Source organism: Oncorhynchus nerka, linkage group LG25, assembly GCF_034236695.1.
Source record: "Oncorhynchus nerka isolate Pitt River linkage group LG25, Oner_Uvic_2.0, whole genome shotgun sequence".
Taxonomy (NCBI): domain Eukaryota; kingdom Metazoa; phylum Chordata; class Actinopteri; order Salmoniformes; family Salmonidae; genus Oncorhynchus; species Oncorhynchus nerka.
In genome coordinates, this window is record NC_088420.1 from 15,499,528 (window position 1) to 15,526,375 (window position 26,848).

The 26,848-nt window shown below is 45.1% G+C and overlaps 1 protein-coding gene across 2 annotated transcripts in view; it reads right to left on the reverse strand.

Moving 5' to 3' along the window:
- Positions 1 to 23,537, reverse strand: part of LOC115122321 (FYVE and coiled-coil domain-containing protein 1-like) — a 62,154-nt gene extending 38,617 nt beyond the window's left edge. The window contains exons 1-11 of one of the 2 annotated variants that reach the window (XM_065009604.1): positions 23,463 to 23,537; positions 17,891 to 17,991; positions 16,018 to 16,124; positions 15,564 to 15,689; positions 14,795 to 14,901; positions 13,905 to 14,048; positions 13,678 to 13,771; positions 10,993 to 13,509; positions 9,174 to 9,266; positions 5,116 to 5,234; positions 3,263 to 3,430 (exon numbers count right to left, since the gene is read on the reverse strand). In XM_065009604.1, coding sequence (XP_064865676.1) covers positions 3,263 to 3,430; positions 5,116 to 5,234; positions 9,174 to 9,266; positions 10,993 to 13,509; positions 13,678 to 13,771; positions 13,905 to 14,048; positions 14,795 to 14,901; positions 15,564 to 15,689; positions 16,018 to 16,124; positions 17,891 to 17,945 — 3,530 coding nt within the window. In that variant the 5' untranslated portion in view covers positions 17,946 to 17,991; positions 23,463 to 23,537. Of the gene's footprint in view, positions 1 to 3,262; positions 3,431 to 5,115; positions 5,235 to 9,173; positions 9,267 to 10,992; positions 13,510 to 13,677; positions 13,772 to 13,904; positions 14,049 to 14,794; positions 14,902 to 15,563; positions 15,690 to 16,017; positions 16,125 to 17,890; positions 17,995 to 23,462 lie in introns of both variants that reach the window. The other variant, XM_065009605.1, reaches the window with a different exon arrangement.
- Positions 23,538 to 26,848: the final 3,311 nt, after the last annotated feature.

Here is a 26,848-nt window from a genome sequence, read left to right on the forward strand (position 1 = left end):
CTGTCTTCCTTCTTGATATCCCCCTCTCGCTGTCTTCTTCCTTGATATCTTGGGATTCTTTCTGAATTCCGAATGGACTACTCCTAGGCAAAGATCCCTCCTTTCGTCAGATCCCTCTCTCCCTTCTTTATGTCAGATCCCTCTCTCCTTTACGTCAGATCCCTCTCTCCCTTCTTTATGTCAGATCTCTCCCTCCTTTATGTCAGATTCCTCCCTCCCTCCTTTTCATCAGATCTCTCTCTCCCTCCTTTATGTCTCAACAAATTGGATGCAGTCTATCACAGTGCAATCCGTTTTGTCACCAAAGCCCCATATACTACCCACCATTGCGACCTGTACGCTCTCGTTGGCTGGCCCTCGCTTCATACTCGTCGCCAAACCCACTGGCTCCATGTCATCTACAAGACCCTGCTAGGTAAAGTCCCCCCTTATCTCAGCTCACTGGTCACCATAGCATCTCCCACCTTTTCATCAGATCCCTCCCTCCCTCCTTTTCATCAGATCTCTCCCTCCTTTATGTCAGATCCCTCTCTCCCTCCTTTTGTCAGATCCCTCCCTCCCTCCTTTATGTCAGATCCCTCCCTCCCTCTTTTATGTCAGATCCCTCTCTCCCTCCTTTTCATCAGATCTCTCCCTCCTTTATGTCAGATCCTTTATGTCAGATCCCTCCCTCTTTTATGTCAGATCCCTCTCTCCCTCCTTTATGTCAGATCCCTCCCTCCTTTATGTCAGATCCTCCTCCCTCCTTTATGTCAGATCCCTCTCTCCCTCCTTTATGTCAGATCCCTCCCTCCCTCCTTTATGTCAGATCCCTCTCTCCCTCCTTTTCATCAGATCCCTCCCTCCCTCCTTTTCATCAGATCTCTCCCTCCTTTATGTCAGATCCCTCCCTCCCTCCTTTATGTCAGATCCCTCTCTCCCTCCTTTATGTCAGATCCCTCTCTCCCTCCTTTATGTCAGATCCCTCTCTCCCTCCTTTTCATCAGATCTCTCCCTCCTTTATGTCAGATCCCTCCCTCCCTCCTTTATGTCAGATCCCTCCCTCTTTTATGTCAGATCCCTCTCTCCCTCCTTTTCATCAGATCCCTCCCTCCTTTATGTCATCCCTCTCTCCCTCCTTTATGTCAGATCCCTCCCTCTTTTATGTCAGATCCCTCTCTCCCTCCTTTTGTCAGATCTCTCCTCCTTTATGTCAGATCCCTCTCTCCCTCCTTTTCATCAGATCCCTCCCTCTTTTATGTCAGATCCCTCTCTCCCTCCTTTATGTCAGATCCCTCCCTCCCTCCTTTATGTCAGATCCCTCCCTCTTTTATGTCAGATCCCTCTCTCCCTCCTTTATGTCAGATCCCTCCCTCCCTCCTTTATGTCAGATCCCTCCCTCCCTCTTTTATGTCAGATTACTCTCTCCCTCCTTTTCATCAGATCTCTCCCTCCTTTATGTCAGATCCCTCCCTCCTTTATGTCAGATCCCTCCCTCCCTCCTTTATGTCAGATCCCTCCCTCCCTCTTTTATGTCAGATCCCTCTCTCCCTCCTTTTCATCAGATCTCTCCCTCCTTTATGTCAGATCCCTCTCTCCCTCCTTTATGTCAGATCCCTCCCTCCCTCCTTTATGTCAGATCCCTCCCTCCCTCCTATATGTCTCAACAAATTGGATGCAGTCTATCACAGTGCAATCCGTTTTGTCACCAAAGCCCCATATACTACCCACCATTGCGACCTGTATGCTCTCGTTGGCTGGCCCTCGCTTCATACTCGTCGCCAAACCCACTGGCTCCATGTCATCTACAAGACCCTGCTAGGTAAAGTCCCCCCTTATCTCAGCTCGCTGGTCACCATAGCATCTCCCACCTGTAGCACACGCTCCAGCAGGTATATCTCTCTAGTCACCCCCAAAACCAATTCTTTCTTTGGCCGCCTCTCCTTCCAGTTCTCTGCTGCCAATGACTGGAACGAACTACAAAAATCTCTGAAACTGGAAACACTTATCTCCCTCACTAGCTTTAAGCACCAACTGTCAGAGCAGCTTACAGATTACTGCACCTGTACATAGCCCACCTATAATTTAGCCCAAACAACTACCTCTTTCCCAACTGTATTTAATTTATTTATTTATTTTGCTCCTTTGCACCCCATTATTTTTATTTCTACTTTGCACATTCTTCCATTGCAAAACTACCATTCCAGTGTTTTACTTGCTATATTGTATTTACTTTGCCACCATGGCCTTTTTTTGCCTTTACCTCCCTTCTCACCTCATTTGCTCACATTGTATATAGACTTGTTTATACTGTATTATTGACTGTATGTTTGTTTTACTCCATGTGTAACTCTGTGTCGTATCTGTCGAACTGCTTTGCTTTATCTTGGCCAGGTCGCAATTGTAAATGAGAACTTGTTCTCAACTTGCCTACCTGGTTAAATAAAGGTGAAATAAAATAAATAAATAAAATAAAGGTCAGATCCCCCCCTCCCTCCTTTATGTCAGATCCGTCCCTCCTTTATGTCAGATCCCTTCCTCCCTCCTTTATGTCAGATCCCTCCCTCCCTCCCTCCTTTATGTCAGATCCCCCTCCCTCCCTCCTTTATGTCAGATCCCTTCCTCCCTCATTTATGTCAGATCCCTTCCTCCCTCCTTTATGTCAGATCCCTTCCTCCCTCCTTTATGTCAGATCCCTCCCTCCCTCCTTTATGTCAGATCCCTCCCTCCTTTATGTCAGATCCCTCCCTCCTTTATGTCAGATCCCCCCTCCCTCCTTTATGTCAGATCCCCCTCCCTCCTTTATGTCAGATCCCTCCCTCCCTCCTTTATGTCAGATCCTCCCTCCCTCCTTTATGTCAGATCCCCCCCTCCCTCCTTTATGTCAGATCCCCCTCCCTCCTTTATGTCAGATCCCCCTCCCTCCTTTATGTCAGATCCCTCCCTCCTTTATGTCAGATCCCTCCCTCCTTTTCATCAGATCCCTCCCTCCCTCCCTCCTTTTCATCAGATGAGACTGTCAGGGGTGAGATGGCATTACAAAGACCCACACTGTGCTCGCTATGGGAGAGCATCCTCAGAGGACACACTCCCCACAGGACTCAGCCAAGAGGGTAGAACCAGACCTTGCTATCTGATCACCCAAACGAAGGCAGAAAACAACAACACCCTTTCCAGTTTCTAAACAAAAGCCTGTCTTAGATCTACAGATCAAAGGTTCAGCTGTCGCTTTGTCTTTTTCTTCCCGCGCTCAGGATAGTGCAGAGGAGGGACTAGGTCGTACTTGATAAGTTCAATGAGGCGCTCCTCCAGGGTGCTCTTGGTTCGGTATAGGTCGTCGATCTCTGCGGTCGTCCTAAGGTAATAACTACGTTTGTCCACCTCGGCCTGCTCCAGTTTCTGCTTTAGCTCCTCACACACCGCCTGGACCGTTGAGAGAGCCTCCTCAGCACTAAATGACAGAGAGATAAGGGTGAGAAAAATATTAAAGTACAAGGCTCTGCATGGTCAATCCAACATCTGCAGTGGCCATACAGCATTTACTGCGATGCGGACTCCACAGAAGTCAGAGCATTCATACTGCGCTTCACGGAGCAGAGCCGAGCTGTTGTGAAGGAAGTTGTCAAGAAAGTTAGATTATTTTATACAGGACCTCCTGCCCCCACCTACCATCAATCAATCATGTCAATGCGGAGCTATACGGAGCCCTTCGCAGTGCGGAGCTAGCTCGATTTGGCCTTCGCAAGCCTCCGGAGGCTCTGCAATTGCATCACACTCTCTGTACAGAGCCTCTGGATCGAATTTCTGGATTAAGCATAAATTGGCTTTAACTGTCCACTGAATATTTGTACAAGTTAATATTCTGTTAACTCATCCCAAATAATGTTGTTGACTTGACCTATACTAGTATATGTGGCCAAAACATAAATTGGAGAAAAAACACTTTAAAACCTCAAACTTGTATCTCAAAAAGATTGTTTAAAAAATGCTTGCTATTTCCTCATAGAGCATGATGTCATGTTGGCTGAGCTGGCCAATCAGCGGTCTACTCCCATGAATATTTTAATGACTGGTATAGCCCACCCCATTTTGTTGTTGTGGTACTCCCACATATTTCCAACACATGAAAGCTGCTTTTTAACATACTTAATAATAACAACTTGAAATGAATTATAGGCCATATTTCATAGAAATCTGGAAATACTGGACAGTTACTTTAAGAGAATGGAAGATGGAGTGTGTACGACTACAGCCCCGGGCGTACTCAGTCCTCCTTTTCCTGTAGTCCACAATCATCTCCTTAGTCTTGGTTACGTTGAGGGGTAGGTTTTTATTCTGGCACCACCTGGCCAGGTCTCTGAACTTCTCCCTATAGGCTGTCTTGTCGGTGCTCAGGCCTACCACTGTTATGTCGTCTGCAAACTTAATGATGCTGTTGGAGTCGTGCCTGGCCATGCAGTCGTGGGTGAACAGGGAGTACAGGAGGGGACTGAGCATGCACCCCTGGGGGGCTCCAGTGTCGAGGATCAGCGTGGCAGATGTGTTGCTACCTACCCTCACCACCTGGGGGCGGCCCATCAGGAAGTCCAGGATCCAGTTGCAGAGGGAGGTGTTTAGTCTTAGTGATGAGCTTTGAGGGTACTATGGTGTTGAATGCTGAGCTGTAGTCAATGAATAGCATTCTCGCATTAGTGTTCCTTTTGTCCAGGTGGGAAAGGGTAGTGTGGAGTGCAATAGAGATTGCATCATCTGTGGATCTGTTTGGGCGGTATGCAAATTGGAGTGGGTCCCTGGTCTCTGGGATAATGGTGTTGATGTGAGCCATTACCAGCCTTTCAAAGCACTTGGCTACTGATGTGAGTGCTACGGGTCTGTAGTCATTTAGGCAGGTTGCCTTTGTGTTTTTGGGCACAGGGACTATGGTGGTCTGCTTGAAACATGTTGGTATTACAGACTCAATCAGGGACATAATCTTTGACTCATGCACTTACATAAGAAAATAGCAGACAGAATTGTCTTGTCGATTCTGCACGATGCGTTTAAAAATATCTTAAGACGGGCTACTTAGCTCATCTAAATAGAAAGGTTGTTTTCTGTGTGGGGTATAATAGGTAAATGCCGGGGTTACAGCCTTACCTGGTGACAGACTCTCTTAGGTGCTGAATCTCTCCCTCACTCTGACAAATGGCTGCTTCAGACTTTGTGATGTGAGCATCCTTCTCTCCAATCAGCCGTGAGTACTCTTCATTCACCCCCTTCATCAAACATAATCATAACATGCAGTAGTTATAAAAATAGAACCAAAAAACTTTCAGAAACAGGTGTTTGATCGGTTGATAAATTAATACAGACCAAGGATTAAGAAGTCTACAGAGGAGCGATGCTTTGTAAATGAACAGCCTATCTCTCTCCTTCACTCAGATTATCATAGCACAGTACAGGCAGATTAATTACAACGTGTCACATCCTGTCTAGGCAAGGACAGGAAGGAGATTAAGACCACTCTGCTCTCTGTTTTATCATACTCGGCTGATGAACACCGAACTCTAATTTCGTATTAAGTGTGTACAGGCCTGCTCTTCTTTCATATTCATTTCTTTGCCCTCCCTCATATGTATTCCTAGGCATCTCTAATGAAAACGTAAAAACATACGCCAGAGCAGACAGGCTGGACGTGTGCACATCTGACTTTGTCATCCACCCAATTATATGATCATCTTATGAATTCTTATCACTGATTCTTTGCTTTCAGCTATTTCAATGTCAGCTATTTAAATTGGGTCTAAAGACAGTGCTGAACAGACATGCCATGTAGCCAATCATTTTTTTCTCTGCCAGTGTTTCCCAAAGTGTTTTACTGTATGTATCTTGATTGTGATTTATTAGGATCCCCATGGTGACGCCAATGGCGACAGCTAGTCTTACTGGGTTCCGGCATATAACGAAATATACATTACAGACAAAAGACATTACAGACAAAAGACATTACAGAGAAAATACATTACAAGACAAGGGATTGAAGACTGTCTGTTATATTGCACTCTTGTCATACTGTGCATTCGGAAAGTATTCAGACCCTTTGACTTTTCCCACATTTTGTTATGTTACAGCCTTATTCTAAAATGGATTAAATAAGAAAAAAATCATCACGATACCCCCTATTGACAAAGCGAAAACAGGTTAAGAAATTTTTGCAAATGGATTACAAATAAAAAACAGAAATACATTGCCTTGCGAAAGTATTCGGCCCCCTTGAACTTTGCGACCTTTTGCCACATTTCAGGCTTCAAACATAAAGATATAAAACTGTATTTTTTTGTGAAGAATCAACAACAAGTGGGACACAGTCATGAAGTGGAACGACATTTATTGGATATTTCAAACTTTTTTAACAAGTCAAAAACTGAAAAATTGGGCGTGCAAAATTATTCAGCCCCTTTAAGTTAATACTTTGTAGCGCCACCTTTTGCTGCGATTACAGCTGTAAGTCTCTTGGGGTATGTCTCTATCAGTTTTGCACATCGAGAGACTGACATTTTTTCCCATTCCTCCTTGCAAAACAGCTCGAGCTCAGTGAGGTTGGATGGAGAGCATTTGTGAACAGCAGTTTTCAGTTCTTTCCACAGATTCTCGATTGGATTCAGGTCTGGACTTTGACTTGGCCATTCTAACACCTGGATATGTTTATTTTTGAACCATTCCATTGTAGATTTTGCTTTATGTTTTGGATCATTGTCTTGTTGGAAGACAAATCTCCGTCCCAGTCTCAGGTCTTTTGCAGACTCCATCAGGTTTTCTTCCAGAATGGTCCTGTATTTGGCTCCATCCATCTTCCCATCCATTTTAACCATCTTCCCTGTCCCTGCTGAAGAAAAGCAGGCCCAAACCATGATGCTGCCACCACCATGTTTGACAGTGGGGATGGTGTGTTCAGGGTGATGAGCTGTGTTGCTTTTACGCCAAACATAACGTTTTGCATTGTTGCCAAAAAGTTCAATTTTGGTTTCATCTGACCAGAGCACCTTCTTCCACATGTTTGGTGTGTCTCCCAGGTGGCTTGTAGCAAACTTTAAACAACACTTTTTATGGATATCTTTAAGAAATGGCTTTCTTCTTGCCACTCTTCCATAAAGGCCAGATTTGTGCAATATACTTGTTTGTTGTCCTATGGACAGAGTCTCCCACCTCAGCTGTAGATCTCTGCAGTTCATCCAGAGTGATCATGGGCCTCTTGGCTGCATCTCTGATCAGTCTTCTCCTTGTATGAGCTGAAAGTTTAGAGGGACGGCAGGTCTTGGTAGATTTGCAGTGGTCTGATACTCCTTCCATTTCAATATTATCGCTTGCACAGTGCTCCTTGGGATGTTTAAAGCTTGGGAAATCTTTTTGTATCAAATCCGGCTTTAAACTTCTTCACAACAGTATCTCGGACCTGCCTGGTGTGTTCCTTGTTCTTCATGATGCTCTCTGCGCTTTTAACGGACCTCTGAGACTATCACAGTGCAGGTGCATTTATACAGAGACTTGATTACACACAGGTGGATTGTATTTATCATCATTAGTCATTTAGGTCAACATTGGATCATTCAGAGATCCTCACTGAACTTCTGGAGAGAGTTTGCTGCACTGAAAGTAAAGGGGCTGAATAATTTTGCACGCCCAATTTTTCAGTTTTTGATTTGTTAAAAAAGTTTGAAATATCCAATAAATGTCATTCCACTTCATGATTGTGTCCCACTTGTTGTTGATTCTTCACAAAAAAATACAGTTTTATATCTTTATGTTTGAAGCCTGAAATGTGGCAAAAGGTCGCAAAGTTCAAGGGGGCCGAATACTTTCGCAAGGCACTGTACCTTCCTTCTATACATAAGTATTCAGACCCTTTGCTATTAGATTCGAAATTGAGCTCAGATGCATCCTGTTTCCATTGATCATCCTTGAGGTGTTTCTACAACTTGATTAAAGTCCACCTGGGGTAAATTCAATTGATTGGACATGATTTGGAAAGACACACACCTGTCTATATAAGGTCCCACAGTTGACAGTGCATGTCAGAGCAAAAACCAAGCCATGAGGTCAAAGGAATTGTCCGTAGAGCTCTGAGACAGGATTGTGTCGAGGCACAGATCTGGGGAAGAGTAACAAAAAATGTCTGCAGCATTGAAGGTCCTTAAGAACACAGTGGCCTCCATCATTCTTAAATGGAAGAAGTTTGCAACCACAAGGACTCTTCCTAGAGCTGGCCGCCCAGCCAAACTGAGCAATCGGGGGAGAAGGGCCTTGGTCAGGGAGGTGACCAAGAACCCGATGGTCACTCAGACAGAACTCCAAAGTTCCTCTGTGGAGATGGGAGAACCTTCCAGAAGGAAGCAGCACTTCACCAATCAGGCCTTTATTGTAGAGTGGCCAGCCGGAAGCCACTCCTCAGTAAAAGGCACATGACAGCCCACTTGGAGATTGCCAAAAGACACCTAAAGACTCTCAGACCAGACTCTCTGGTCTGATGAAACCAAGATTTAACTCTTTGGCCTGAATGCCAAGCGTCACGTCTGGAGGAAACCTGGCACCATCCCTACAGTGAAGCATGGTGGTGGCAGCATCATGCTATGGGGATGTTTTGCTCAGGACCTCAGACTGGGGCAAAGGTTCACCTTCCAACAGAACAACAACCCTAAGCACACAGCCAAGACAACCAAGGAGTGGCTTCGGGACAAGTCTCTGAATGTCCTTGAGTGGCCCAGCCAGAGCCTGGACATGAACCAGGTCGAACATAACTGGAGAGACCTGAAAATAGCTGTGCAGTGATGCTCCCCATTCAACCTGACAGAGCTTGACATGATCTGCAGAGAAGAATGGGAGAAACTCCCCAAATACAGGTGTGCCAAGCTCGTAGAGTCATACCCAAGAAGACTGAAGACTGTAATCACTGCCAAAGGTGCTTCAACAAAGTACTGAGTAATACTTATGTAAATGTGATCATTTCAGTTGTTTTTTATTGTAAATTTGCAACAATTTATTGAAACCTGTGTTTTCTTTGTCATTATGAGGTATTGTGTGTAGATTGATGAAGAAGAAAAAAACATTTATATTTTAGAATAAGGCTGTATTGTAACAACATTTGGAAAAATACAAGGGCTCTGAATACTTTCTGAATGCACTGTATGTGAATAATGTGAAGAGGTGAAGATACAGACCTCTAACTCTGAGACTTTGGCCTCCAGACTGGACACCTTTTCCTGCTCTTTTGGCAGCTGGACTCTCAGTTTCCCCAGCTCATCATTCACACTCTGGATAGATAGAGAGTAAAACACACAGGTGTTCAAATGAAGAGTAAAACACACAGGTGTTCTAATGAAGAGTAAAACACAGGTGTTCTAATGGAGCGTAAAACACACAGGCGTTGTAATGGAGAGTAAAACACACAGGTGTTCTAATGGAGCGTAAAACACACAGGTATTCTAATGGAGAGTAAAACACACAGGCGTTCTAATGGAGAGTAAAACACACAGGTGTTCTAATGGAGAGTAAAACACACAGGTGTTCTAATGAAGCGTAAAACACACAGGCATTGTAATGGAGAGTAAAACACACAGGCGTTCTCATGGAGAGTAAAACACACAGGTATTCTAATGGAGAGTAAAACACACAGGCGTTCTAATGAAGAGTAAAACACAGGTGTTCTAATGGAGCGTAAAACACACAGGCATTGTAATGGAGAGTAAAACACACAGGCGTTCTCATGGAGAGTAAAACACACAGGTATTCTAATGGAGAGTAAAACACACAGGTGTTCTAATGGAGAGTAAAACACACAGGTGTTCTAATGAAGAGTAAAACACAGGTGTTCTAATGGAGCGTAAAACACACAGGCATTGTAATGGAGAGTAAAACACACAGGCGTTCTCATGGAGAGTAAAACACACAGGTATTCTAATGGAGAGTAAAACACACAGGTGTTCTAATGGAGAGTAAAACACACAGGTGTTCTAATGGAGCGTAAAACACACAGGTATTCTAATGGAGAGTAAAACACACAGGCGTTCTAATGGAGAGTAAAACACACAGGTGTTCTAATGGAGAGTAAAACACACAGGTGTTCTAATGGAGCGTAAAACACACAGGCATTGTAATGGAGAGTAAAACACACAGGCGTTCTCATGGAGAGTAAAACACACAGGTATTCTAATGGAGAGTAAAACACACAGGCGTTCTAATGGAGAGTAAAACACACAGGTGTTCTAATGGAGCGTAAAACACACAGGTATTCTAATGGAGAGTAAAACACACAGGCGTTCTAATGGAGAGTAAAACACACAGGTGTTCTAATGGAGAGTAAAACACACAGGTGTTCTAATGGAGAGTAAAACACACAGGTGTTCTAATGGAGAGTAAACCACACAAGTGTTCTAATGGAGCGTAAAACACACAGGTGTTCTAATGGAGAGTAAAGCACACAGGTGCTCTAATGGAGAGTAAAACACACAGGTGTTCTAATGGAGAGTAAAACACACAGGTGTTCTAATGGAGAGTAAAACACACAGGTATTCAAATGGTGCCAAGTAATCATTAACTGTTTTATAAATCACATTGCTCTTAATGCTGCTTTTCGACTAACATCAGTGTTACACTAGTGCATACACCCTTATGATATACTAGGGAAATCGTGTCTCTGTAGCTAGGGCTGACAGTGAGGACTTGTGAAGAGCAGAATCAACATCTTCCGCTGGGTGTTGAAGTCCACAGTCAGACATTGTTATTTTAATGTCAGCTAAAAAGTACCAGTGGCCTGGCTTTGGCCCCAAGTTAGAGCAGGTCCGCCTGAGTCATGGCCCAGTGAGACACGGGTGCTGACCCGCGCAGATGGAAACAGAAAAGTCTGAGACTTTTGGGTAAACACTGGGTGGAAATACACCATAAACTGCCCTTTCATGTGCTGCCGTAATGATATGATTTTGCTCCTGTCCAGGATTCCCACAAGGCACACGCTTTTCACAGAACTCCAGTCAAACTCACCTTGATCTGGTTCTGATGATTCATAATCTCGGAGCTCATCTGGAACTTGACCGCCTCCATCTCCTCCCGACTTGAGTCTTTGAGGCTCCTCACCTGGCCCTCCGCCTTCTCCAGCTTCTCCTGGAGTTCCAGCATGGCTGCCGGAAGGTTCTCCATCATCCTCAGCTCCTCTCTCAGGCTGGCGTTCTCCTGGCGAAGGGCGGCCATGCAAGCCTCCTGCCGCTCCACCTCCCTGGACGTCCGCTCTTCTAGCTCCCCTATCCTGCCTGCCTCCCCCGCCCAGCCTTCCTTGGCCTCCTCCCTTTCTGCCGTCAGTCTACATATGGTCATCCCAAGCTCTGCCATCTCTGTATTGGCCCGGTGGAGGCTCTCGCGTGTCTCAGCATTCTCCATGGCCAGCCTCTCGTTCTGGGTCTTGAGTGTGGCCAGCTCTCCTCTGGCGGAGGCCTCAGCGGCAGCCAATTCTGCCCGGGTGGCTGCCTCCACCCGGTCACGCTCCCTGCTCAGTGCCTCTTCCCTCTCATTGCACTGCAGGAGCTCGGCAACGTGCCTCTGGTTGAGTGCCTCGGTCTGGGCTTTAAGCTGCTCCGTTAGGGTCCTGAGTTCGTCTCTCTGGGCCTCCGTCACCTCCAGCTGGGCCTGGCTCCTCATCCTGTCTTCCGCAGAGGTGTTGAGCTGCACCCTTAGATCCAGCACTTCTGCCTGGAGCCTGGTCACTTCCTTCATGTTCACCTCCAGCTGGCCCTCTATCATGGTCATTTTGGCAGCTATCTCCTGGCTCTCCTTGGCCTGGGCAGAGCTCCTCACTAGCTGGGTTCTCTCCACCGTTTGCTTCTCGGTGGTGACCCTCTCTATCAGCTTTGTCTTTTTGGCGCAGGCCTTTTCTGCATCTGTCTTAGCCTTCTCCAGTGCCCTACCCCTGGCCTCTAGGGCCTCCACCCTGGCCTGGAGCTCTACACAGCCTTTCTCCTTGTTCTCGAGCTGGGCCTGCCGGTCTTTGAGCTGCTCCTGCAGGCTGGCCTCACTCCTGCGGGACCGACCTAAGCTCTTCTCCAGCTCTGCGATCTGCCCATGGATGGCCTTCAGCTCATCCTGCATGGAGCTCAGGGCCGCCCTCACCGTGGCCTGCTCCTCCCTCAGGCCTAGGTTCTCCTGCTCCAGCCGTTTGCCGGCGGCGTCTGACACCTCGGCAGCCATGGCTGCCCTCTGCAGACTCTCATCCAAGGCCCGGTTCTCCTCACGCAGCCTCCTGTCCTTCTCATCCACAGTCACTTTGGCGTCATCCAGCTGGCTCCTCAACTGCTTGTCAGAGGCCCTCAGAGCAGCCACCTCACCCTCAAGGGCTACCCGGCTTTCTGCCAGCTCCTTCTTCAGCTCCTCATTCCTCTTCACTGTGCCCAGCAACTTCCCGTTCAGCTCCATCAGGTTGGTGCACTGGGTCTTGTACTCCTCGATCCTATTGGCTTGCTCCCTGACGCTGGACTCCAGTTCTGAGAGGTTGGCGCTCAGGCCATCGCGCTCTGTGGTCAGGCTATGGCTCTGGACCTCCAGGTGCTGGAGCTTCTGGGTGCTGGAGAGCAGCTCCGCCTCTCTGGTCTTCAACTGCTTCTTCAGGTAGAGGAGTTCCACCTCCAAGGCTTCTTTCAGATTGCCCATGCTTCCCTGGATCTCCTCTTTCTCTTCCTGCGCCCTGTCCCTGGCCTCCTCGGCCTGTATCTCCCTTTCTTCCAGAGCACTCTGGAGGTCATGCAGCTGCCTCTGCAGGTTGCTGGCCTCCTTCTCCCTCAAAGTCAATGCCCCCTGCAGCTTGTCAATGGCGTTACACTGCTCCTCTGCACACTCTGCAAACTTAGACTTCTCCTCTGCAGCAGACTTTGACAGCGCCTCCAGCTTAGCCTCATCCTCCTTTGCTGCCACCTCCTTGACCCTTAGCTCATTTGCCAGCTTCTCGGCCTGCCGCCTCCTATCCTCTCCCTCTGCCAGAGCCTCTATCTTCCCCCCCTCTGCCTCCTTCAGTCTGTCCAGCAGCTCGTGGATCTTCTGTGCTGAGTCAAAATAGCTGGTCACCTGCTGGCCCTTCTCATCCAACACACCGTCCAGCTTGGCCATTAGTTCTACGTTCTTCCCCTCTGCGGCCACCAGCTTCTCCTGGAGGTGGCGCTGTTCTGCTTCCCTGGCCCTCTCCCCAGCCCTCAGGGTCTCCAGCTCGCGGGACAAGGCCTCCTCACGCCTCTCCAGGGCTTTCAGGGTCCCTTGCATACCCTGCTGTTCCTCCTGTGCGGTCAGCGACACATCCAGCTGCCTCTGGAGCTCCACCACCACGCCTTTGAGCTCAGCACCCTCCTCCCCCATCAGGCGCACCCTGTCCTGGAGCTCCCGCTGCTTCAGCTCTGACTGGTCCAGCTCCAGGCGGAGCTCGTCCAACATGCTCACCTCCACGCCGGAAGGCAGCGACTCGTTCAGCTCGCTCAGCATGCCCGGGCCGTACTCAGGACTGCCTGGGAACTCATGAGCGTGCTGGGGGGGGGTTATTAGAGAAACAGGGTACTAGAGTGAGTACTGCAGACTTGACACATTGTTAAGACGTCACTAGAAATACTGTATGATCTCACAAGATATGACTAGCTCCTTATAGAACCATATTAGTCCCAGTAGAGTAAAAGCTCTGAGGAGCTGTATCAGTACCTGTGAGTATGTGCTGGCCAGGCTGTTAATGCTGGAGCTGCGACTGGGTGGTTTCCACATGTGGCCAGGTGAGTTGGGCATGCCCAGTGTCCTCCTGGAGATAAGAAAACACACATGTGATGAGGTGACATCACCAAGTGTCTACATTTGATCAATTCCTCAATCCAATGCGCAGCATCTTGAGTGTGGGGTGCATTTATAAACATAATGACTTTGCAATTGGTTACCTTGCAAAGGTGGGCCAGGACGAGTCAAGGTCATGACCCCTGGAAGCCACGTCAAACTGGATCTCGTTGAGTTCATACAGGTGACTTACGATGTCAACACTGAGGTGGGATTTCAGCAAGGGGCTGCGAGCATAGTACCAGTCACTGCAAGAAGGAGAGAAGCATATACAGGGAAATGAGTTGAGAGATAGGCATAACAACACACACGTGCATACATTCACATAGAAATACCTTCACTAACACACTTGGATTGTTCCTTATATTAAATCACTTCGACACATACAAAAAGTACTTTTTGGACTAATGTACATGCCTTTTACAAACACACAGGTACATTTCACAAGTACATAGAGCATATAGATGTGGTTCTGTACAACGGGAGAAGTAACTTTTCGAGAAGCGGATTGGTACAAAATGCTGTATCTATATTGAGTCAGACAACGTCTACTCCCCTCCCACTGAACACTGCTTCCAGTAACCTTTGGCAACATAAGAACCAGCACATTGTGTTTACTCACCTGAGGAACAGGGAAATGTTTACAGAAGTAAAACACCACAAAGGAAAAGAGAAATGAAAGGCGCTAACAAGAATCAGGAAGGAGACGTTGTTTACTTGAAACAATCGATTTCAGAATAGTAGTCTGTAACATAAACAAGTCCCTTCATTTAGCCAAACACTATCCCAGACGTGAACCTATGACCTCTGCACCCATGTTTAACGGCTAAAACTGTTGCTGGAGTGGGGTCAGGTTTGAGATTTGAAAAAAAGAAAAGTGTCTGCTCACTTTGCAGTTTCCAAGTATGATATTTATTTGAGACTTGACCCCTTCTTTGCCGCAGGGATTTCAACCAATGACCTTCTGTGAATCCTGTGCTGGGTTGAGTTTTACCTGGTCACCCTTTGGTTCATCAGGCACTGCTGCAGCGTGTCGGCCAGTCGCTGGTGCACCAGGGAGTAACGAATGAAAGCCCTGCCTTTCCCCAGAGAAGTCTTCAGCTGGAAGGGAAAAGTACAGGAAATATTCACAGTGCTGTACAGCAAATATATGTGATAGCTGTTCCTCTGCCAATGAGGCCTTAAACTAGCGTATGTTTCCTGAATGTGTCCATTAAAGGGATAGTTCAAATCAAAGTTCGTCAGACATTTTCATTCCTCAAAAGTGGTCTATAATCAATCATCCATATTCAACTAAATCTGTTGTGTAGATCCTGTTAACAAATATGATTTGTTTCTTCACGGCTAGTATCCACTACCTGGCAGAATGCTAAATTCCCCCATGCCCTTATAACTACTTATCAGTGAGACTGACAATTGAATGCATCTATGTTAATTATGCAATCCGTGACCGCTGCAATGTCAGGAGTATTATCCTTTTAATCACACAAGGGAAATATGCGTCAAAGTAGATTTGGTAGATCATTTGTAGATACAGTTCATTTGTTCCTTCATTATTTCACATTTGGTGAAACTGTAATGGTATACATAACTTCAGACAGAGGGTACAAAGAAATGGTGACAGTGGTGTTTGCTGTGACCCATAAAAAAGTGGTAAAGAACTCTAAAGATAGAATGTCATTATGTATGAATTACTACGATACATTGTGTAATAACAGTTGACAATCCTTATAATTGTCCTTTAAAAGTGCTGATCTCAATACCTCAGGGATGGATTTGACAAAGCGGATACCATCGTTGGCTCCTTTGATCTTGGCCAGACAGTCGCTGAAATAATCCCAGTAGTCTTTTCTGGTGCCAAGAAATGTTGTCTTCTCCTTCTGGTCAAACTGAAAAGCGTAGATGACGTGTTAGCGACAAATTGTATGTGACCTACTGTACAGAGATCTGAACAATGCCATATTAGTGAGCATAGCAGGTTGGCCTTGATTTGACTTGGACTCTGTGCGGCGGTTTCCTGAATACAGATTAAACCTAATCCTGGACTGAAAAGCATGTTGCTTAATCTGTGTCTGGTAGGGGAAAAAACGGATTGTTCTACAGATGTTTTGATTAATTAACCAGTCCTGGATGTTGCTTTGGGGCCTTGGTCCCGCCTAAAGAAAGGGAAAACACTGTTCGTACTATACCACTGTCTATGAACAGTGAGAGTCTCACCTGTAGAAGGTACTCCAGTTTGTAGGAGAATTTCTGCAGATTGGGACTATCATCTGTGATTGGCTCCCCATTCTCCCTGTACTCTTTAGTGAGCTCAGCAACAGCATCTGTGAGAGAGAGAGAGAGAGAGAGAGAGAGAGAGAGAGAGAGAGAGAGAGAGAGAGAGAGAGAGAGAGAGAGAGAGAGAGAGAGAGAGAGAGAGAGAGAGATGTTTTTTCTCTATTTAAACAATGTTCTACATTGAAGAATAATAGTGAAGACATAAAGCTGTGAAATAGCACATATGTAATCATGTAGCAACCAAAAAAGTGTTAAACAAATCAAAATATATTTTATATTTGAGATTCTTCAAAGTAGCTACAGTACGCCTTAATGACAGCTTTGCACACTCTTGGCATTCTCTCAACCAGCTTCCAACAGTCCTGAAGGAGTTCCCATATATGATGAGCACTTGTTGGCTGCTTTTCCTTCACTCTGCGGTCCAACTCATCCCAAACCATCTCAATTGGGTTGAGGTCGGGTGATTGCGGAGGCCAGGTCATCTGATGCAGCACAGCTGTTCTTGCCATAACGTGGACTTGATATTTTACCAAATAGGGCTGTCTTCTGTATATCACCGCTATCTTGTCAGAACACAACTGATTGGCTCAAATGCATTAAGGAAAGAAATTCCACAAATTCACTTTTAACAAGGCACACCTGTTAATTGAAATGGATTCCAGGTGACTACCTCATGAAGCTGGTTGAGAGAATGCCAAGAGTGTGCAAAGCTGTCATCAAGGTAAAGGGTGGCTACTTTGAAGAATCTCAAATATAAAATATATTTTGATTTGTTTAACACTTTTTTGGTTACTACATGGTTCCATATGTGGTATTTCATAGTTTTGATGTCTCCACTATTATTGTAGAATGTAGAAAATAGTAAAAATAAAGAAAAGCCCTGGAACGAGTAGGTGTGTCCAAACTTTTGACTGGTACTGTACATCGACGTTACACAAGTATTCCCCCCCTACTACACGAGCTTTACCTGTTGAGAGAAACACATTACTGTGATCGTCCCTGACCTGGTAGCCTCTTTCTCCTGAACTAAACAAAAAAAAACGTAAATCGATCTAGGCCAATAGGCACAGTATCTGTGGAACGTTTTAAGTGGGCACAGAAACCCTGAAATTTCTAGAAACCATTACAATGTACCAAAAATACAGTACACACAGTTAGATGTAATATCCTCACAGTGGCCTGGATACATTTCAATGGTTTCCAGGTCATATACAGGTCAAACCAGATGGAGTCAAAAGCCCAGTATATCCACCCAGGCATGTCTCTCCAACCCCTACCCACAACCTCTAACTCCACACAGATGACCCCTTCCTCACACATCCCAGCTCAGTACAATTACCCACTTGCCTCTCATCCAGCGTAAAAACAGGAAAGACACCCGTGACGGGTGCACCCTGAGGCTAAGCACCCCCCCTCTCTCTCGCTGCATGCTGACAGGGCCTCTCTGTCGCCCCAGCCACACCCTGGGGGGTACACCCCGGGGACTGGGGGAGAGGGTCGGCTCCATGATGTCGTCCCAATGAGGAGACCGGACAACCAATGTGTGGAAAGAAATGCTGTCGGGCTTGAAGCCGAAGCCAAGCCAGTTACATCGAGGCCACTGCAACCCTTCTGTCACTTTCTCTACCTCTGTGATCCTACTCTCTTTCTATCTTTCTCTCCCTCTCTGACTCTCGATGTCAGCCGACAGTGGTGGTCTACCCCTGTAACTATCACACAGGCCCGCACGCACTGGTTGTTACAAAGGGACCGACACGCGGGAAGTCACACGCAGTCACGCACACGCACACAAAAACACACAATGGCAGTGTACCATGCAGATCTCTGATAATCCTCTGAAGCTGGCTCTCCCCCACACCGCCGGCCATGGTCCGACTGGCTCTATGGCAACCAGGTCACGGGGTGATACACAGTCTGCTGAATCAGAGAATCAGATGGACAGTCAGGAACAAAAGACAAGCATGTACTGACACACACACACACGCGGGCGGGCGGACTGGGACCAAAAATCTACCACCATTATTAGCTACATAATGATCATTTAGACAAGTTAGACAATCCGACTGGGCTAAAAATGGACCAGCCCAACATCTCAGTACTACATCCCTTTCTCATTCTATCTGTCATTCACTCACTATATCACACACACACATGCATGCAAACACACACATACAGTCAAACACACACACACACACACTTTCATTACACATTTCTAAGCACCGCTGGAGACCATGCTGTGTTTCCCAACTTGTGGTTTGAACTCCACCTACCTTGGTCGTGGCTAAAAAAAAAAATGAAATATTTGATTCTGGTACATAAGCCTGTGAGCTCAGTGTTACCTCAAGACAAGTCTGAGAAAGAAATAGATGAGCTTTCTATGAGTTCCACAGGGAACTCACTTTTAGAATATTGTATTCTTGGATTCTGAATATGGTGTTCTTGGATTCTGAATATGATATTCTTGGATTCTGAATATGGTATTCTTGGATTCTGAATATGGTGTTCTTGGATTCTGAATATGGTGTTCTTGGATTCTGAATATGGTGTTCTTGGCTGCCTGGTTGCATAGAGATCACTCTCTGCGAGGCCAGAACAAACAGATGCATCTGGTTTTCATGGGAAATGGAAAGAGATCCTGTGACGCAACTACCACATTTGGACGTTAACAACAAAGATTGTACAGTATGAAGATAGGCAGAAACTGCTTCTCCAGGTGAAATCCCTGATCACACTTGTAGGTGAACGTCTTGACGACGTTGGCTAGCTAAGCTCATGCGTAGAAACACGTCAGCTGGTTTAATGGTCATCTCGCACTGAATTGCGCATGTGCAAGCCGTCAAATCAAAAGCACTTCTTCGATATAAGTTGTTTTGGACAAAAATGAAAAAGTGTCAGTTTGTCACTTTCACGAGGTTGGAGTATTAAGATGTTCAACTAGTTAAGACATTTGCTCAAATCTAGGTCGTGCCTTTAGATTTCAAGAAAATGAACTAAGGAATAATTTTTCACTTCTTTCATTGACTTCTCAAACTCCAAACACCGGCCTGGTCTGCTTAGTCTGTTTCGCAAGTCCCGCCTATGGTTTTTAGAAACGTTTTATTAACAAGGCAACACCAGGCAACACGCCACCTTTACATACTGGCCACACCAGCTGCGTTGCGTGTGCGAGTGTGGCAAAATAAATGTACACATACATTACATGGACAAAAGTATGTCACCTCCTCGTCGAACATCTCATTCCAAAATCATGGGCGTTAATATGGAGTTGTGCCCCCCTTTGCTGCTATAAACAGCCACTCCTCAGGGAAGGCTTTCCACTAGATGTTGGAACATTGCTGCGGGGACTTGCTTCCATTCAGCCACAAGAGCATTAGTGAGGTAGGGCACTGATGTTGGGCAATTAGGCCTGGCTAGCAGTCTGTGTTCCAGTTCATCCCAAAGGTGTTCGATGGGATTGAGGTCAGGGCTCTGTGCAGGTCAGTCAAATTCATCCACATCGATTTCGACCAACCATTTCTGTATAGACCTCACTTTGTGCACGGGGGCATTGCATGGGGGCATTGGACAGGGGGCATTGCACGGCGGCATTGGGGTGGCAGGTACCCTAGTGGTTAGAGCGTGGGCCAGTAAACGAAAGGTTGCTGGATCAAATCCTTGAGCTGACAAGGTAAAAATCTGTTGTTCTACCCCTGAACAAGGCAGTTAACCTACTGTTCCCCGGTAGGCCTTCATTGCAAATAAGAATTTGTTCTTAACTAACTTGCCTAGTTAAATAATGTTTAAATAAATAAAAAACAATTACATTCTTATGTTGAAAGAGGAAAGGGCCTTCCCCCAAACCGTTGCCACAAAATTGGAAGCATAGAATAGTCTAGAATGTCATTGTATGTTGTAGCATTAAGATTTCCCTTCACTGGAACTAAGGGGCCTAGCCTGAACCATGAAAAACAGCCCCAGGCCATTATTCCTCCTCCACCAAACTTTACAGTTGGTACTATGCATTGGGGCAGGGAAAATAACAATCCAATGTTTATATCCCAGGACATATTCGCTAACAACAGCAAGCTAGCTATCTAAATGTCCATGAAAGTCTCATGTGTTTCTTCCTGTCCCCATTAATATAGTTGCTTCAGAGTTATTTTTGATATTTCAACCTGCATGTCCTGATTTCATCCTGTGTGGATGGACAAAATCAACATGTGCAAGATGGCACACGCACATGCCCAGTGTAGTCAGCATGTAACTCCTCCTCCACATTTACTGGATTGGTTCTCCAGAGCAGAAGATAACCTTCCCCGACAGGGCCATAAAAAATGAAACACTGCTCAGGCGTTTCTGTTATGCCTGCTACGTTACATGCTGTCTAAACTGGGCACGTGCATGCGTCCACGTGCACCATCACACACATGTTGATTTTGTCCATCCACACCAAACGCGATCTAGACACGCAGATTGAAATATCAAAACAAACTCCGAACCAACTATATTAATTTGGGGACAGGTCGAAACCCATGAAACTTTCATGGACATTTAGCTAGCTAGCTTGCTGTTGCTAGCGAATATGTCCTGGGATATAAACATTGGGTTGTTATTTTAACTGAAATGCACACAGTCCTTTTTTTCTGGAACTTTGTAGAATTTTGACCCATTTTGAGATAAAAGGTGAAACCTAGTTAGTTTCTAGTAATCTCCCCTCCTTCAGTCTTCTTCTTCTGTGGACTTTATATGGCAGTTGGCAACCAACGTTAATGTGCATTACCACCACCAACTGGACTTGCCAAATTCTATTTTAGCGCCTGGCTACTCAGACACCCGTTGACGCGCACGAGTGTTTTGGATGAAATTATTGAATAACATGTATGTGTACATTTATTTTGCAAAGTTCTTGCTGACAACGCAGGTGGTGTGGTCAGCATGTTAGGTTACATAGAGATTCTTCCATTTACCACAACATCCATTGCCTCACCTCCACACCTATCATTTACTGTACTGAGAGTTTTGCTTAGTCTTATCTACGATAGGTGAAGTGGATATTATTAGGTTGGCACTCAGGCTACAAAGGCAAATATGTCTATAAAATATGCAGGCAGACCTTCAGGCCAATTCTAAAATAACGTATCAGACTTCTTAATTCAACTGTCTTTTATTTTGGTTCTTCCTTTCTTTTTTATCAAGGTTCTTTCTCTCTCTCTATATCTTAGCCTAGTAACGCAGTTTAATGTGATGGCTGCAAATGTGCACTGTATTATCTACAGTTGAAGTCGGAAGTTTACGTACACTTAGGTTGGAGTCATTAAAACTAGTTTTTCAACCACTCCAAAAATGTATTGTTAACAAACTATAGTTTTGGTAAGTTGTTTAGGACATCTAAAGTAATTTTTTAACAATTGTTTAAAGACAGATTATTTCACTTATAGTTCACTGTATCACAATTCCAGAGGGTCAGAAGTTTAATAATTACACTAAGTTGTCTGTGCCTTTAAACAGCTTGGAGAATTCCAGAAAATTATGTAATGGCTTTAGAAGCTTCTGATAGGCTAATTGACATCATTGGAGTCAATTGGAGGTGTACCTGTGGATGTATTTCAAGACCTACCTTCAAACTCAGTGCCTCTTTGCTTGACATCATGGGAAAATCAAAAGAAATCAACCAAGAAAATCAGCCAGTCTGCAAAAAATTTGGTTCATCCTTGGGAGAAATGTCCAAACGCCTGAAGGTACCACGTTAATCTGTACAATCAATAGTATGCAAGTATAAACACCATGGGACCACGCAGCCGTCATACCGCCCAGGAAGGAGACGCGTTCTTTCTCCTACAGATGAACGTACTTTGGTGCGAAAAGTGCAAATCAATCCCAGAACAACAGCAAAGGACCTTGTGAAGATGCTGGAGGAAACAGGTACAAAAGTGTCTATATCCACAGTAAAATGAGTCCTATATCGACATAACCTAAAAGGCAGCTCAGCAAGGAAGAAGCCACTGCTCCAAAACCGCCATACACCATGCCAACCGTGAAGCACGCGGGTGGCAGCATCATGTTGTGGGGGTGCTTTGCTGAGGAGGGACTGGTGCACTTCACAAAATAGATGTGAATATATTGAAGCAACATCTCAAGACATCAGTCAGTAAGTTAAAGCTTGGTCGCAAATTAGTCTTCGAAATGGACAATGACCCCAAGCATACTTCCAAAATGGCTTAAGGACAACAAAGTCAAGGTATTGGAGTGGCCATCACAAAGCCCTGACCTCAATCCAGTAGAACATTTGTGGGCAGAACTGAAAAGTTTACACCAGCTCTGTCAGGAGGAATTGGCCAAAATTATTGTGGGAAGCTTGTGGAAGGCTGTCCAAAACATTAAACAATGTAAAGGGAATGCCATCAAATAATAATTGAGTGTATGTAAACGTCTGACTCACTGGGAATGTGATGAAAGAAATAAAAGCTGAAATAAATAATTCTCAATACTATTATTCTGACATTTCACATTCTTAAAATAAAGTGGTGATCCTAACTGACCTAAGACAGTGATTTTTACTAGGATTAAATGTCAGGAATTGTGAAAAACTGAGTTTAAATGTATTTGGCTAAGGTGTATGTAAACTTCCGACTTCAACTGTATATTGCGTGTGTGTTTAAATTGCATAGTTGTATCCTCTGAGTGGAACAGACTGTATTGTGGCTGCAACAAGAATCAGATCATTGAAAACTGTTGCGTAAGAACAGGGTAATGTTTAGCGTAAGAACAGGGTAATGTTTAACTATCAATCCCCGGAATGCGAAAACATTGTGCACTAGTCCTTTAAACATTTTACTTGACGCTTAAAGTTGATTATGTTCGCACACAACAAGGCTTTATTCATGAGAAAATCCATCGATCGATTGTAAATACGCGAGAGACTAAAAAGGTTCACTCAGACCGCGATGTTGCCAAAAGAGGAAGTGGGGAGGAACTCTAAACTAAGTGAAACTATTCCTACATTGTTGTATAATTTTGCTAATTGTTGGATAAAGGGAACCGAAAACTGGGAGCGGATTTATTATGGTTTGTATTTAAAAAGAACAAGCTGTCCAAACGTTACAATATAGACTGTACTTCATTCTTAATAGCTATTCAAATTAAACACTAATTGCCAAATCATTTCACTCTAGACTACATTATGTTGCACAACACATTTGACTAAAACCCTAAATAAAATGGGCTGGTATGTCCAAATAGCTAATAATGTTGTTATTATCTGACTATATCCAGTGACAGTCTGTCCTTGGCATGTATATAGCCCTAAATCAGTTATTTCATTCTAAGTGAATGTACATAAAACACATTTATATTAATATAAACAAATAGACATTGATCATTTAAGGAAAAAAACTACTTAAACGTACGTTAAACTGCGTGATCCATGAAAATCCAGATAGTTTACGTCCACACACAATCTTGCTATGTATGGGCCGGCAACAATAACTGGATTGACAAGTACGTCAACCACTTACAATGCGAGGATGAGGACAAGGGCAGGGGGTTCCCACTAGTTACCACATCCACAAAGTCAAAATTGGCTATTGGCCTACCGTTATTTTTTAAAGCTTTTTGGTATTTATTTAAAGTTACGGTTAATCATAAACTTAACAGTGCGATTAGGTTAAGGTTTGCTGTTAGGGATAGGTTTAAAATCAGATTTTAAGAAGATAAATTGTAGAAATAGGCGGTGTGTATGACTTTGTGGCTGGGGTAATTAGTGACGACCCAAGGGCACAGGACTCGGTATGTGTAGTTTGGTTGTAGAGTATGACAAGGTAAATAGTAAAATCATGTGGGATGATTCATGTAGGACTGGTTTATTTCTCAGGACTACCACACCCAACTCAGGCATGATTTGTAAGAAAATAGGCTTTTAGCCAGAGCTGCACAGGCGAAGAGAAAGGATTTACTTCTACCCAATATCTGCCCGTGAAAATATGACCACGAAGTGGGTTGAAACCTGGTCTCAGAGCATTTCGTATTCTATTACGTAAATCCGAGACACTCCATTTATACTGAACAAAAATATAAACGCAACATGTAAAGTGTTGGTCCCATGTTTCATGAGCTGAAAATAAAAGATCCCAGAAATGTTCCATATGCACAAAAAGCTTATTTCTCTACAATGTTGTGCACAAATTTGTTTACTGTCAAATCAAAATTGATTTGTCACATACACATGGTTAGCAGATGTGAATGTGAGTGTAGCGAAATGCTTGTGCTTCTAGTTCCGACCATGTAGTAATACCTAACAAGTAATCTAACCTAACAATTTCACAACAACTACCTGCATAGGCAAGATGCAGTAGATGGTATAGAGTACAGTTTATACATATGAGATGAGTAATGTAGGGTATTAAACATTATATAAAGTGGCATTGATTAAAGTGGTTAGTGATGAGTCAGTATGTTCGCAGCAGCCACTCAATGTTAGTGATGGCTGTTTAACAGTCTGATGGCCTGATGACCTCACCTTCTGGATGATAGCGGGATGAACAGGCAGTGGCTCGGGTGGTTGCAATTTCCGTACCAGGCGGTGATGCAGCCCGGCAGGATGTGTGTTTTTGGTGACAAGCCGAATTTCTTCAGCCTCCTGAGGTTGAAGAGGCGCTGCTGCTCCATCTTCACCACGCTGTCTGTGTGGGTGAACCATTTCAGTTTGTCCGTGATGTGTACGCCGAGGAACTTAAAACTTTCCACCTTCTCCACTACTGTCCCGTTGATGTGGATACGGGGCTGCTCCCTCTGCTGTTTCCTGAAGTCCACGATCATCTCTTTTGTTTTGTTGACATTGAGTGTGAGGTTATTTCCCTGACACCACACTCCGAGGACCCTCACCTCCTCCCTGTAGGTCGCCTCGTCGTTGTTGGTAATCAAGCCTACCAGTGTAGTGTTGTCTGCAAACTTGATGATTGAGTTAGAGGCGTGCATGGCCGTGTAGTCATGGGTGAACAGGGAGTACAGGAGAGGGCTGAGAACGCACCCTTGTGGGGCCCCAGTGTTGAGGATCAGCGGGGTTGAGATGTTGATACCTACCCTCACCACCTGGGGGCGGCCCGTCAGGAAGTCCAGGACCCAGTTGCACAGGGCGGGGTTGAGACCCAGGGTCTCGAGCTTAATGACGAGTTTGGAGGGTACTATGGTGTTAAAGGCTGAGCTGTAGTCGATAAAAGTTATCAGACGGTTGTGCTTAAAAGGGGCAATCTGCAGTTACTACTTCCATTATTGGACTTACATCCATTTTGGATATAAACCCATTGATTCTTGGAGAGAAAAACGTCTTCTTACATAGGTATTCCTCTTGCCCAGATGGGTAAGGGCAGTGTGCAGTGTGCAGTGTGCAGTGTGATTGCGATAGCGTCGTCTGTGGACCTATTGGGGCGGTAAGCAAATTGGAGTGGGTCTAGGGTGTCAGGTTAGGGTGGAGGTGATATGGTCCTTGACGAGTCTCTCAAAGCACTTCATGATGACGGAAGTGAGTGCTATGGGGCGATAGTCATTTAGCTCAGTTACCTTCGCTTTCTTGGGAAAAGGAAAAATTGTGGCCCTCTTGAAGCATGTGGGAACAGCAGACTGGGATAAGGATTGATTGAATATGTCAGCCAGCTGGTCTGCACATGCTCTGAGGCTGGGGATGCCGTCTGGGCCGGCAGCCTTGCGAGGGTTAACACGTTTAAATGTTTTACTCACGTTGGCTGCAGTGAAGGAGAGCCCGCAGGTTTTGGTAGCGGGCTGTGTCAGTGGCACTGTGTTGTCTTCAAAGCGAGCAAGATAAGTTGTTTAGTTTGTCTGGGAGCAAGACATCATGGTCCACGAAGGGGCCAGTTTTCCTTTTGTAGTCCGTGATTGACTGTAGACCCTGCCACATACCTCTCGTGTCTGAGCCGTTGAATTGCGACTCCACTTTGTCTCTATACTGACGCTTAGCTTGTTTGATTTCCTTGCAAAGGGAATAGCTACACTGTTTGTATTCGGTCTTGTTTCCGGTCACCTTGCCCTGATTAAAAGCAGTGGTTCGCGTGTTCAATTTTGCGCGAATGCTGCCATCAATTCACGGTTTCTGGTTGGGAAATGTTTTGATAGACGCTGTGGGTACAACATCACCGATACACTTGCTAATAAGCTCGCTCCCCGAATCAGCATATTCATCCATGTTATTGTCCGACGCTATGCAGAACATATCCCAGTCCACGTGATCGAAGCAATCTAGAAGCGTGGAATCCGATTGTTCGGACCAGCGTTGAACAGACCTGAGCAAGGGTGCTACCTGTTTTAGTTTCTTTCTATAGGCTGGGAGCAACAAAATGGAGTCGTGGTCAGATTTTCCGAAAGGAGGGTGGGGGAGGGCTTTATATGCGTCGCGGAAGTTAAAATAACAATGATCCAGGATTTTGCCAGCCCGGGTCGCGCATTCGATATGCTGATAAAATTTAGGGAGCCTTGTTTTCAGATTAGCCTTGTTAAAATCCCCAGCTACAATAAATGCAGCCTCAGGATATCTGGTTTCCAGTTTACATAGAGTCAAATGTAGTTCTTTCAGGGCCGTTGATGTGTCTGATTGGGACGGAATATACACGACTGTGATTATGATCGAAGAGAATTCTCTTGGTAGATAATGCGGTCGGCATTTGATTGTAAGGAATTCTAGATCAGGTGAACAAAAGGACTTGAGTTCCTGTATGATCTTATGATCACACCACGTCTTGTTAATCATAAGGCATACACCCCGCCCTTCTTCTTACCAGAGAGA